The 14,203-nt window shown below is 35.0% G+C and overlaps 2 protein-coding genes across 2 annotated transcripts; both read left to right on the top strand.

Moving 5' to 3' along the window:
* Positions 1-3,372: 3,372 nt before the first annotated feature.
* Positions 3,373-4,871, top strand: LOC109242721 (vitellogenin-2-like). Its single transcript, XM_019409567.1, has 2 exons — positions 3,373-3,735; positions 4,138-4,871. The coding sequence occupies exons 1-2, from the start codon at positions 3,472-3,474 to the stop codon at positions 4,669-4,671; spliced, it is 798 nt and encodes a 265-aa protein (XP_019265112.1). The 5' UTR covers positions 3,373-3,471; the 3' UTR covers positions 4,672-4,871.
* A 6,894-nt stretch (positions 4,872-11,765) lies between these two features.
* LOC109242720 lies at positions 11,766-13,244 on the top strand. The gene is made up of 3 exons (XM_019409566.1): positions 11,766-12,383; positions 12,475-12,621; positions 12,761-13,244. The coding sequence occupies exons 1-3, from the start codon at positions 11,802-11,804 to the stop codon at positions 13,070-13,072; spliced, it is 1,041 nt and encodes a 346-aa protein (XP_019265111.1). The 5' UTR covers positions 11,766-11,801; the 3' UTR covers positions 13,073-13,244.
* The last annotated feature ends 959 nt before the right edge of the window (positions 13,245-14,203 follow it).

Here is a 14,203-nt window from a genome sequence, read left to right as displayed (position 1 = left end):
GTCTCTCCTAGTCCGCCTGGTCTGGAAGGAAATCAGCGCTCAGGTACGAACTCAGTTGTGCCTGTCTCTGCACACATGGTGCAGGAAGTAATGTGAGTACTCCGACCCAGTGAGTAATAAAAATTAAATAACGACTGAGAACATAAAATCCCACAAGGGCACAAATAATGCTATCTTAAGCAGCAACATCAGATAAACAGTAGAAACCAGTGAAATATAGGAAGAAAATCTCTTTGAAAACAATTAATAAAACAAGTATGCTCAAGTATGGTCAGCCATTGTTACCTGACCGGTCAGCTATTGTTACCTGACCAAACGCGTATTACAGTGCCATTGTTACCACTGGTAAGTCATTGTTACCTGACCAAACGCGTATAGTAGTGCCATTGTTACCACTGTTCAATAATTAATCACTCTAGATGGGTACCCGCGCTCACTGTGGGTGTGCAGACTCCGGAGGGGCTCCTACAGCCCAAGCGCTATCAACAAGGCCTGAAAGCCTGAACAGTATCAGTACGAGGCCTGAAAGCCTCCTCACCTCACTCATCATGCCCTCACATAAGGCCCTCGGCCTCAATCAGTCCAGAAATAGTCAACAGCCCCTCGGGCAACAGTAAAGCAATGATACTCAGCTCAACAATAGTTCAAATATCAGTTTAAAACTCCAAGTTTGAGTAAATATGGCTGAGTTCAAGAAAACAGTGTAAATTACATGGACTGAGTTCAATTAATATTTCAAACACCCAAATATGGCAATAAGCCCAAATCATAGCAAAAACAACAAGTCATGGCTAATACGCGGTAAAATATCATCCGGACTGGACCAAGTCACAGTCCCCAATAGTAAATGACCCCGCGCTCGTCATGGAATGCGTGTCTCATCTCAACATAGCACCAAGTTGTGCAAATCCGGGGTTTCAAACCCTCAGAACATCATTTAAAATCATTACTTACCTCTAGCCGGTCAAAGTATAGCTCGCTATGCCTTTTCCCCTCGAATCGCCCTCCTCGCGCGTCGAATCTGATCAAGACCACAAGAAATACATCACAATAGGCTAATGGGTAGGCTAATGGGTCATAACCCAATCGAAAAGACTCGAAAAATATCAAAAAATCACGAAGTTGGCAAAAACCCAAGCCCCGGGCCCACTTCTCGAAAAATTACGAAATTCACATCTCCGGATTCCTCATCTCGCCACGAGTCTATACATATCAAAATCATCAAAATTGGGGTCCATTTGACCCCTCAAATTCCTATTTTTAAACTCTCTTAAATTCAAGCCCTAAACCACTATTTTTGACCTTTGATTCCTTGATTATTCAGTCCAAATTCATGTTTATACACCATAAAATCAAGCTCTAAGTCCAAGAGTTCATACCTGATAATAGCCCTCGAATCCCTCTTCAAAATCGCCTCAAAGCTCTCAAGGTTCGGAGTCAAAAATGCTACTCTTTCAAAAATTCGCGAGGAAGATGTTTTCACTTAACCTGCCAGTTATTTCCGCTTCTGCGGATTAATTCCCGCTTTTGTGCCTTCCGCTTATGCGATCAACGTCCGCTCCTGCGGACCTTTCACTTAAGGCGACTTTCCGCTTCTGCAGTCCAACTTCGCATCTGCGGGACCGCTTAAGCGACCCAATGCCCCGCTCCTACGGAACCTGACCTGGGCTCCTATTTCCGTTCCTGCGAGGCCTAGCTCGCTTCTGCGAGACCGCATCTGCGATCTCCTTTCCGCAGATGCGGAAACACCTGCTGCAACCAAAAACCTGTAATTTTCCAACTTCAAATTTCTTCCGTTAGCCACCCTAAATCACCCCCGAGGCCCCGGGACCTCAACCAAAGTTACCAACACATCTTAAAACATTATTCAAACTTGTTCCAATCCTCAAAACACGTCTAACAACGCTAAAACCATTAAATCACATCGAATTCAAGCCTAAGTTTCTTCAAAACTTCCGCAATACGCATTCGATCAAAACTCGACCCAAAACATCTCCGAATGACCTGAAATTTTGCACACACATCCAAAATCACCTAACGGAGCTACAGAAACTCTCGGAATTCCATTCCGACCCTCGGATCAAAATCTCACCTACCAACCGGAATTTGCCAAAATACTAACTTCGCCAATTCAAGCCTAATTCTACACCGGACCTCCAAAACCAATTCCGATCACGCTCCTAAGTCACAAATCATCCCCCGAAGCTAACCGAATCTCCGAAAATCACATCCGAGCCCTCTAACCAACTAGTCAACTTCCGGTTGACTTTTCCAAAACAAGCTTTCCTTAGAGAGACTAAATGTCTCATCTCCTACCAAGACCAAACCAATCCAACTCGATTACCCCAAATACCGATAATGAAGCATAGAGAAACATAATATGGGAAAAACGGGGCGGTAACTCACGTGACGACGGGCCGGGTCGTCACACTTTTTTATTATATTTAAAATATTAACCGGGTCCCAGATTAGCAACCAAAGTTGGTCTATACTCTACTGAGCGACCAACATTGGTCGCTAAAGTTGAATTATATTTATTTATATTTTATAATTTTTTTTAAACAAAATTATAATTATTAATATTTTATAACTGAGTCCCAAATTAGCGACCAAAGTTGGTCTCAACCTGTTTTCTCTTTATATAGCGACCAACTTTGGTCGCTAATTTTAAATTTTATTTATTTGTATTTTTTTATTTTTTAAAAATAATATTCTAATTATTAAAATTTAATAAGTGGGTCCCATGAAGCGACCAACGTTGGTCGCTAATCTGAGTAATTCTTTGACCAAGCAAGTCTGACCAGTCCGGTCAACAGATTGACAAAATTTTCGACCAAGTTGCGACCAACGTTGGTCGCTAATTTATTTAAAATTATTATTTTATTATTTTCACCAGTTTAGCGACCAACTTTGGTCGCTTTTCTTGGCAGACCAACTTTGGTCGCTAAATTTTGGTCGCTGTATGCATGAATTCTAGTAGTGTTTTTTGAGTTGATAATATTGAACAACTTCAAAATATTGTATAAGTGGTCATGAGCGTCAAAAGTTACTGAGGATTATTGCTTTGGACGATAATTAGAATTTAACTAGGTTGTGATAAAGTTAACATAGACCACCGCATGGAAGAAAATATTTGAAAATATATATGAAAATAAGAGCAAGAACACAAAAAACAAACATCGAGCAAATTATAATACAACACATTACGATTTTAATATAACGCGAGCCTTATTTTTCTATAAGCCGTCAAAATTCTACACATGTAGAGTCATGTTCCCTTATTGGCTCTCCTCTATTTTTATTCCTCTATATCGTTCCAGTTTTATCGGGAACACATGTTGGCGCTCTTTATCTTTCCTAAATTGACGACATTATTAGTCCAGAGACCTTTTTGTCTTTCTATTCCTATCTCCTTCCTCGTTGCAACGCCCATCTGGTTCTACATATGTTTTACACTTTGGTGATGGGCGTATGGAAAAATCAACGAAAAATCGAGGGAGGAATAGGTTTTTCAATTGTTGTAGACTTGTAAATTTCAACGATGACACAATTATAAAACGGGGTCATGCATATAAGTCGAAAGATCAATCCTTGAAGCGTGTAAGATCACAAGAAAAGTTGGACACAATGTTGAATAAAGATTTCACCAAAAACATTCGGCAAAGCCGAAAGGAGAACGTCTTTTGCAGAAGTTTCTCTGATGCACTCAAATATGTGTTTTCTGAGACATCATTGGTAAGTCTAGGGTGAAAAAGAAGAAGAAAGAAAACATAGAATGAAACTAGAGAGAATAAGAAAAAACTTGTCCGGAAAATGAAGTAATTATTGAATATGTATGCAATTATTCTTGCATTATTCTTTTATCGATCATAATAATTATTATTATTGTTTGAAACTCTGGACATGTGACATGCACTTATATTATGCATTGCATTCTTATCACTAGACCAAAGCTCTAGGGCACCATTAATTTTATTAGTAACTAGCTAGGTAATGGATTAGAGTTGGATTAATGTGCTACTCGTGATATATTGTTTTTGTCACTTAATCATATATAACAACTTATTGGTAAGATACGTTATTTGTATGTATTATCATTTTCATTTTGTGAAACTAACAAATTAAATTGTTTTGTAGGGGAAGAAGAGTCAGAAGAAAGAGCCTAAGTATTCATTTGGATCAAGTAAGAAGTTATCATTAAAATTGGAGAAGATATTTTATTCAATGAATGAATCAAGGTCTTCATCAAAGAATTTCTCAAATATTGATGGGAACTCGAGAATAAGCTCGGATGATTCTTCCTTATTCACGTCTTCAACTTCAACCTCTTCATCTCCATCATCTTCTTCTTGTACATCTTCGAGATCTACATCGCAGAGAAAGCAATTTCCATCTTTTCACAAATCGAAATCGGTGAATAATATGCAAGTTTATGACAATATAAAAGAAAAAGAAATTGCGTTACGTTACAACAAGAACGTTGGAACTTATTCTCTATTAATCTGTTTATTGGTTATGATCTTTTGTGGGAAAGTTTTTGCCATTGTTTGCACTTCAACATGGTTATACTTTGCTCCTCGTTGTTTCAAACGCATTCATGACTCGGAAGAGTACAAGAGAAATGTTATCGTGGAAGGGTTTTTTGAAAGATCTCATAATAGGTTGTTGTAGTAAAAAGAAGTATATATGTCCCATCCCTATTTAGATATATACTCCTATCCATCCTATCCTTTTTTTTTTTTTTTGAACTTTTTCATTATATATCATGTAAGCCTGTGATATTGCAATGGCCTTGTTTGTCGTATTGTTACATTGTACAAAATGTTACAGAATGACACGAAGAAGAAACAAAAAAAAATTGCATAGATGTAGTACTTCTCTTGTCATCTTAATTACATGCTATTATGCTATTAAACTGTGCTATTAAAAGAGGAGAGAACACCACCTAAGAGGCTAACATTTTGAATAACTAACACACGGTAACAAATTAGAATAATTAGTGAAAGAGGTGATTTTTAATTATATTATATTATAGATGTAATTCTCGTTTGTTTATTTTAAATGCTAATTTTTTAAAAGAACCAGAAAAGTAATTTAAGTCCTCCATCTTCTTTTTTTACATGTTACAGCTTCTTACCAACTTTAGGTTTACTAGAGTCAAAAATTCTTTTTGTACACTAATATCCTATGACTTCTGCTTCAATGTAATTAGGTGATTGTATTAGATGCTTCGATAATAGAAATTTTATAATTTCAAAGTAACTTCTATTCCCTAACGAGAGAAATAAAATGGGGAGAAATTCAAAAATAGCCAGATTTACAGGTGGTCATTAAAAAATAGCCACAGTTTCAAAAGTAATCGAAATTTAGCCACTTTTCATGTAAATATAAATTTATACGAAAACACTGTTCAAAATCCGGAAAAATACTCCAGTATAATATACTGGAATTGCAGTATAATATACTGGAACTCCAGTATATACCGGTCCAGCATAATGTGCTCCAATTTTCAGTATATTATACTGGAACTTTCCGCGTGTTGGAGTTCCAAGGTCATACACAGGTGCACCGATCTCCAGTATATCATGCTGGAATTTTCCGTGTTGCAGCAAAATAGTGGCTATTTTTCAATGACATTGCAAACGCTGGCTATTTTTGAATGACCAGTCTGAAAACTAGCTAGCCCGTACTATTTTTCTAATAAAATGTTACAATGGTGGTAAAGTTTTCATTAATCTCAACTATATGTCAAGCAGTGCAGACTGCTGAAAAGTTCAAGGTGTAGCGTGCGCAAATGTATAATGGGCCATAGTCCGAGCAAATGAACTCAGGTAAGGCAGCCCCCGTCTCAAATATTTTTGCTAATAGGGTCATATTTGCATTTGTATGATATCTCATTGATAATGTATTGTCAAAGTGGAAATGACACAAAGTAGCCATTTTTGCACAAGCGGTTTAAAATATATCCACACCTTACAATATATTTGAAGATTAACCAATTCATTCAAACTCCAGGACACAACGTCCTGATGTTTAAACCTTAAGGTTCAAACTTCAGGATATCATGTCCTAAAGTTCGAAAATTATCTCCGGAAATTCGAATCTTGTGTCCTGAATTTTGAATTAGCAGCTTAAAAATTCAGAATACTTAGTCCCGAAGTTTGGGCAAATGTGGATATATTTTAAATTGCAGGCTTAAAATTATAAAGTGTGCACCTGCTTCATTCAGATTCAGTAACTAATTGAAGGATTTATACTAATAGCCCTGTCCCACACTTTTCATAAATTATGTGAATGCTTATATTGCTTGTAATGAGATAACTTGTGTCACTGGTGGGTCTTGCTAGCTCTATGATTTTTTTTTTTCAATATATAATCCTTCACCCCCATTAAATTCTTGGCTGTTACCTACTTTGTCTATGCAACTCAATTGGACTGATCAATGTGGTACTGAAAGCCAATATTAATGTGACAGGGGTGGTAAACAAGGAGAGGGTAAAAAATTTTGATAGTGCAAGAAAGAGAAGGATTTTGCAGATGCAGATATGAATCTGTAACTCAGATTTGTGTCTGATCTTTAAGTGGACAAAAGAAACAGAGAAACCATTAGTGGACAAAAAAAAGTACTGAGTAGGATCTTGCGGCTTATTACATGCTATAAGTAGATAAGGGTTCAAAGCAAGAATTGAAGCAGAAGTGCAGGGGCCAACAGTTGCTCTATCCTCTGGGCATTCTTATGGGAAAACCACTCTAACAACCCTCCTCTCTTCAACATTATTTATGAATGCCTGAAACGTGGTGTAGTTAAATCACACACCAATTTGTGTAACAAATTGTTTGGTACGTGTCATGACCTTAGAATTGAACATGTAAGTTTGTCCTAAATAGAAGAGGGAAGGGTAATATAAGTGGTCCAGGGTAGAGATGCCAGTATGCCACCTTAATATCTACCTACTTTTTTCTATTCAGTCCAATGAGCGTTTACAACAGCCTTTTTCAAAATAATACTAGTAAACTCTCAGTAATTCTCATGACTTGTTTTCTTTAAATGAGCCAGGACGAATATGGGGGTTAATTTAATTTAATAGCGATATACGTGAGATTTTTAATCTAGTTCGTATTAATTAAAGTTCGATGTTTAAAGCTATCAGGAAGAGTTAAAAAATTCTGGTTAGCTCCCAATTTATACATACTCCGTAGTTAATTACTTTTGCATATATTGCTCGCGTGACATATCATCATTTAAGCAAATAAAGAATAAACTGAAAACATTATTCCTAGTATGGACATGTGTAAAAGCTTTGCACCATATGATAAAGATTAAATAAACTTCATGTTCGCTTCGACATTAAGAAAATTTCCTGCACGATTTAAAAATCCACCTATTATTTCTTATTACTATAATAAAAATACAGGAAGCTTAAGTGGATAATTCATCAACTAGCTACTAGGAGTAGTAATTAGCTCATTTTAAATGTTTTAAACCAATAGTATCGACAATTTAGCATCCTTTGTAGCTGTAGTATTCTTAGAACCAAGGCCAGAGCCCTCTACGATATGGACTACGACAGAGATCAGAAGGCGAAACTCAAACTGCGTGAGCTACCAAAAGCTAGTTATAGGTTTGTGTGAACAAGAAGATCATGCTTCTAATTACTGATAGTGATATACATCTACAAGACTACAATACCAAAATTTCTTTCTCATCTCATGGCTTTAGCACAGCGCCGACCAGCCACGGCAAAACTGACAACTGGGGGATGTTTTGAACAAATAAAAGCTCTCCACCTCACAGCCAAAATAGATGGGGGCATAAGGTCTCTCAGCTTTCTAGATTTGCAGTAAAAACAGAAGAAAACCTCATCATTTAACGGAAGAGAATCTGAGTCACGACCTAGCTAGCCACCTAAGGTGGGTAGGGGGGTCTAAAGTCGATATGGTCCCCTCTATCTACCTCGCGGATTGTATATCTTAGTCGTACGAGGTGCAAAATATTCGATTTCGATGGCTTAATATAGGCGGCTGATCCAGGTCCAGCAACAGTGACGTCGAGAAAATGGATCGGGTTTAATTAATTGGTACCCGGAGCAATATTGGGTTACCGGATTCCTTTGCTAATATGGACTTCTGTTTAAGAGCAGACATGGTGGATTTTGGAGCTCTCTGACCCAGATCTCTCGCCCTGCATGGAAATTGAATTCTTGGGATTTGTGCATAACCCCTGTCTACAAAATATACTCCATTCTCTCTCTTTCCATATGTTTCCTTCTTTTGCTTGTAGGTCTAATAAACTAATTCATTTATTTTAATGATATTTTTCACTTTTCAGATATAAATACTTCTTCATTTTGACTATGTATTTGAACATAAATCTTTTCCAGCTTTTTCAAAATAAAATTTACCTATTTAGAAACTATGTAAAAAGTAATATAAGTCACAATAATTAATAATTCAAAATGTTTAAGAAACATATGGAAAAATTACGGCTAAAAAATAATTCGTTAACTCTAGAAATCCAAAAATCTTCACATAAATTGGGATGATATGAGTATTTGTTATAGCAGAACAGAGATTTGAATATAACCACATTAACTAATTTGAGATTGAAAGTAAGGATTGGGTATTTGACAATTAATTGTAGGAGAGTCCTTCAATGTGTTTTGATGCGTGGTTACATATTTAAGATGTATCTCTAGCAACTTAAGAATGGGGGCATATGAATCTCATTTTGTAAGAGGTCGTTTGGTACAATGGTGGAATATTCTAATATATTTCATGAGATTAATTATTCTACTTTGTATATGAGATAGATATTCATCATTTTAGTATAAAATTTATTCCGGAATTAGTTGATACCTATAACTAAGCATGACATAGATATAATTCCAAAGTTTATCCCGAAATTATTGTCGTTATCTCATGTACCAAACGACCCCTAAAAGAATAAGTACAGTACGTTATCAAAAAGTTGTGTTATATTCTTCACTGCGGAGGATTAATTAGCGTGATAAATTAAAAAAAAATGAAAAGTAAATACTACTCCAGTACTTGAAGTTAGTTGAGAGTTGTGAAAGGTTTATTTTCTTAAAGGTAGATAGGGATAGAGGACACAAGGACAGACATTGTTTTTTTGTTTTATTCCTTTAGGGGCTATACGAATTACTGCAAATATTACATGAACAGAGGGGAATCGGCCTTTTTAGCATTTCCATTTACGAACAAAGAATCAATGACAATCCCTATAACATAGCCTAATCTTACTTCCAGTACATCATTTGCCTTTGCTTTTTTGTCCTTCTCTTTTTAATGTTCACCACCCACTTCATTACTCACCTTTGATTTTTTTTTTCCACACTTTTTTTTATGTCATTCTTTTTTGTATATATTGTGTTTATTGTGCTGGAAAATGTTTTCTGAAAAATATTGTTCTTAATGAAATTACTTTTGATTTTTTTAATATTCAATTACTAAAAAAGTTGATCTCCAATAATTTAGAATTATGATAATTTCCTAAGGTAATTGAAACATAAAACATACTCCATTTTCCATTAAAAAATGTTTTCGATCCATACCAAACACATGATTACTAATTATATATATAAATTGACGTGCAAGAAAAGAGAGTAGCTAGGAGTCAATGCGTACACACACACCTTATTGGTTGAGGATGTTATTTTCTCATCTTGAAAAGAATATTGAAGCAATGATTTGATGCTAATATAAGAAGATCTTCTAGTTCTTTCTTCCTAGGAGATACACTTTTCGGATGAGTATGCTATTTTTTCATATTCAAGAAGAATATCACTGCAATAATTTGTTGCTAATATAAGATAGGCTACTAAGACTATAGCCTATAGGCAAGGCAACAGCCTTTGATACTATATTGCAATATTCTTGGCGTAGGGGGACCTCAATCTCGCCCCGACTATGAGTTGAACCATTATGTCTTTTTTTATACTGCGTTTATGCTGATACTTGTTCTCTACTGACAATACACAATCATCTTTTTCGGTTTTTTTACAAAAGAATTGGAGAAATACAACTCTTTGTTGGAGTACAGTAGTAAAGGCTTTGATTAACTTTATCTTATAATGCAAACTTCTACTGTTGTTTTTAATTTCCTACGTAACATTAACAACATATTTTAGTATAAGATGACAGTGAGAGTTAGTAGGCGTTTGGACATGAATTCCAATTTTTTTTTTTTTTAAATTTGGAATTTCACTAAAATTTGAATTTAAGATGAAGTTTTGTTCGGTTATAATTTTTGCAACATATTTGGATGTCTTTTTTTCAAAACCATGAAACATGATTTATATCCCACAATTTGTAAAAAATATCAATACCACCCCAATTTGATTATCCCAGCTACTTGAAACAAACAATCAAACATGCTACATTGTTTAATTGTTATCATATTCTGCTTTACTGCAACACACAGAAGATGCAAAATCAATATCACATGTTCTAATTTTACTGACATACAAAGAAAGTGCAAAAGCAGGCCACATATTTCTCATAACCATATAATCAAACTTTCAGTAGGTAGAGTTTAAATAATATCGTCGCAGCTGATGGGAGATGCCAACCCCTTGCCGGATTGGGATGGCAATGGCAGCCGCACACTTTGGTGAGAAGAAGAACTGCTGCTTGCGTTTTTGTGTTTCTGACATTATTACAAGGGAAAGTGGGTAGTTGATGGTTACCTAGGTTAATAACTGATGGATTCCTTTATAAATTTTAAAAATATAAGGTAAATTTGTAAAACTAAAAAATAGTAACCTTCCAATTTTCAAGTGAGATTGGAAAGATTGTAAGTTTTTGATAACCAAACACTGTTTTGAAATTTTATTTTTGAAAAAAAGAAAAATTTTCTTATGTCCAAACTGACTCTTGAAAAACAAGAGTAAATAGCAGGAAGTTGAAGAATCAAATCTCTTTAATCTTATTAGATCAAGAAACAATAATAATTCCTTTACTTAGTGAATAAGGTAAAGAAGTCTTCTTTACATCAATGGTTATCGACAAAAAATTAGGGTACAGTCGTCCTTGAATCTTGAAATATCAAAAACCATATCCGTTAATTCTCTTGACTTACGAACACGTTTTCTCTCAAAATAGAAAAAAGTAGTGTCTTATAAAAGTTGAATTTCGGACCACGTTTTGATTTAATTTCCCGTTTTGCTTTATAGGTTGTTTCTTTTTAAGAATATTAAGAATGAAATTGTTTTTTTTTTTAATTTTAATCTGTCGCATGGAAAATTACAATAATGAAATTTGTTCTAACTCGTCATTTTCCCTTAAAATAAATGTTTTTGTGATGTCACGTGTAACCCACATATTTTCTCGTCTAATATTCATAAATATTTCATAGACATTGAAAAATAAAAAATTACACTTAACTATTAAAATTGTATAGAGATCGATGATAAGAAACTGTATAATTCTAAAATGTCTTAAAAGTTAGAAACAATCGAGGAGTCGCTCAAAGAGGAAATGTTTTCAGAATAATTAGTGATCATAAATAAAAGAAAAAACTTAAATTTACCAAAAATAACTGTTAACCTACTGTACCGTCACTTTCCTGGTTCTGCTAAGAGTGAAATATCACAACTTATGTATGTATAAAAAGACACATATTACTAGCAGATAAACATATTATACCATGTTCCTCTCATTTCTCAGCTGTAGTCTCTAGTTGGTTTTCTCTGTACAGAAACACCTTTTTTACTGCCCCTACCCCCCCCCCCCCCCCCCCACAAACATCTTCTTAAAGTAGTACTAGTACTGTTCCATTGAAGATGGCTACTTCTCTTCAGCTTACTTCAGATCATCAGTACCCAATAAACCTAAGTATTTCTCAAGAAGATCATCATCAAACAAAAGCTAGTGCTGAAACAATGAACCAACAGATCACTGGACGTAGTAGAAGGTCTAAAGGAGGAGCAAACAAATCTTTAACACAGAAGAAGAAACAATCCCAAAGAGGCATGGGTGTGGAAAAACTTGAACGGCTCAGATTGCAAGAGCTAATTTCTTCAAAAACAAGTCCACTTGATCAGTTTCCAAAATTGTATGGTGCTGTTAACCAAGTCATGGCCCCTGATTTCTTGCTTCATCAAAGGGTTGCAAATTGTACTGTGCCGTATGGATCTAGCACTTATGGATCAGCTCCTGTGACATTTGGAGATCAGTTGGTCATTTCTGGGCATGATCAGTTTCAAACTCAAATGGGTCTAAATGGATTTGCAACTAATTCTAAACCCAGCCAGTGTATTCATGCTGTTAACCCTACTGAGAAATCGAAAGAGCTTTCTTCACTGAAAAATTTAATGAGTATCAAGTCATCTTGTTTCTCCGATCGCTGCAGTTCATGCAACAAAGTATAATATACCCTTTGATTAATTTTTTCATTTAAAGTTTGATTTTGGTTTATTTATGTTTTTTGCTTTTTAATTTCTCTTTAATCGTCAGAAGAAGCGCATGATTAATGGAGATGATATGGGACGTTCTAACACAGAGGCTGGCATTGTTCATATGGAGAACGTGATTGGAGAAAATCAATATTTTGGAACGAAGCCTTTGCTTCACCCATTCTCTATACCTAGTCATCTTGAAAAGGTAAAAAAAAAAAAAAAAATGCAGTCCTAATTATTTTTTTAGCAGTTCTTCTTCAACGTTTTTATTATTAATTCCTTTGTTTAGGTTCCAGGATGTTTTCTCATGTAAATTTTGTTTTGAAAATTTTAATAATTTGTAGGGGGTAGAGATAGTCGCAATCCACAGAAAGGGTAATTCATCATCACCATTTTCAGAAGAAGGACTTGTAATGGAGTATGAATTCTTTCCTACAGAGAAAAGTGGCAGATCAAACACTACAAGTTATTTTGAAAATGATATGATGATGAAGAAAATGATGGCTACTTCATCAGAATCTTCTTCAGTTGCAGCAGCAGCAGCAGTGGGTAATGGTGAAGCTTCTTGTGTCACTACAATATCTTGGGTTGATACTACTACTACTACTACTACACCAACCAGTTCTATTGATCTATCACTCAAGCTTTCTTTCTAGGTCTTTTTTACAGATTAATTATATTAAAAGTTTGTCTTTTTTCTATATGGTTTCTGATTTTTGTCTTTTCACACTTGTGTGAAATTTATCTGATCAAGAACCTAAACACTACATTTTATTTACCCTTTTGGTTTATTTAGCTAGCTACCTGTTATTACCTCTCCAAAATGGAGCAATACATTTTCTGGGTTTTTGTTATCTCTCTCTCTCTTTCTCTATACTCTTGGGATTGTGTCAGTGAGATGGAGATGCTTCAGTAAATTTCTCAGCTTTTCTGATCGTATTTAGTACTGTAATATTTTGTTTCCCATTTGGAACTCATGATTTTATTATTATAATGCATATAGTATCCATACGACTGGCTTTAATTTAAACTTGCTCTTATATTTAGGTAACTAGAAATCTATGAAATTATACTCGAATCAGTCTCTTATGGAGGAAAAACAGTTTCAGAGATGAGTTTCTTATATTGAATACATATGTGATATATCAAGCATAGACTTAAAGATTGCTATGGATCAATTACCTTTACAATACCAAACTTCAGTTTTTAAGCGTATTGTTTCCTATTAGTAAACATAAAATGTTTGGACTGTTTTCATGACTATTAAATATCTCATTTCTTCGATTCCTTTTATTGTGAAACTATTAGCTTTGTCGATTAAATCCTACATTTTAGCTCCACGAATCATAATATGGAAACCCCTTCGATTTTTTCTTCCTATATCCTTCTGATCTGTTGAGCCTGTAAGCCTAAATTAAAGTTTCAAGAAAACAGCCTAGGCTATTTTACAAATTAATAAAGGGAATAGAAATTAAACAATTTTTATAACTGAGAATTTTTCAGTAAAAGCTCCCAGTGCAAGCATAATCTACCAAAACCCTAGCAGCTAGAGTTTCCTTAAAAGGGGTGGCCACAAAAGCACAAGGAATACATTTGAGGAGTATCTGTTTGTGGGAGTCAAGCAAATATAATTAACCAAACCAAAAGAAGAAGTGCTTTATGGCAGTGTAAAAAGTGAGTAACAAAAAAGGAAGGCCAAAGAGCAATAATAAGTAGTCAGTAGACCGTATACATGTAAATCCATGAAAGTAGTGTGTATCAGCTCTTCTTGTTGAATCCACCAGCAC

Source organism: Nicotiana attenuata, unplaced genomic scaffold (genome assembly GCF_001879085.1).
Source record: "Nicotiana attenuata strain UT unplaced genomic scaffold, NIATTr2, whole genome shotgun sequence".
Classification (NCBI taxonomy): Eukaryota; Viridiplantae; Streptophyta; class Magnoliopsida; order Solanales; family Solanaceae; genus Nicotiana; species Nicotiana attenuata.
The sequence above is the reverse complement of the archived record's forward strand: the minus strand, read 5'-3'. Positions and strand labels throughout refer to the sequence as shown.

Bases quoted from the DNA above. Each gene is read 5' to 3' on its own strand.
- LOC109242720 (XM_019409566.1), top strand. From the start codon at position 11,802: ATGGCTACTTCTCTTCAGCTTACTTCAGATCATCAGTACCCAATAAAC. The intron at 12,384-12,474 runs GTATAATATACC...TTTAATCGTCAG, and splicing joins GCTGCAGTTCATGCAACAAA to AAGAAGCGCATGATTAATGG. The intron at 12,622-12,760 runs GTAAAAAAAAAA...AATAATTTGTAG, and splicing joins TACCTAGTCATCTTGAAAAG to GGGGTAGAGATAGTCGCAAT.
- LOC109242721 (XM_019409567.1), top strand. From the start codon at position 3,472: ATGGAAAAATCAACGAAAAATCGAGGGAGGAATAGGTTTTTCAATTGT. The intron at 3,736-4,137 runs GTAAGTCTAGGG...ATTGTTTTGTAG, and splicing joins TGTTTTCTGAGACATCATTG to GGGAAGAAGAGTCAGAAGAA.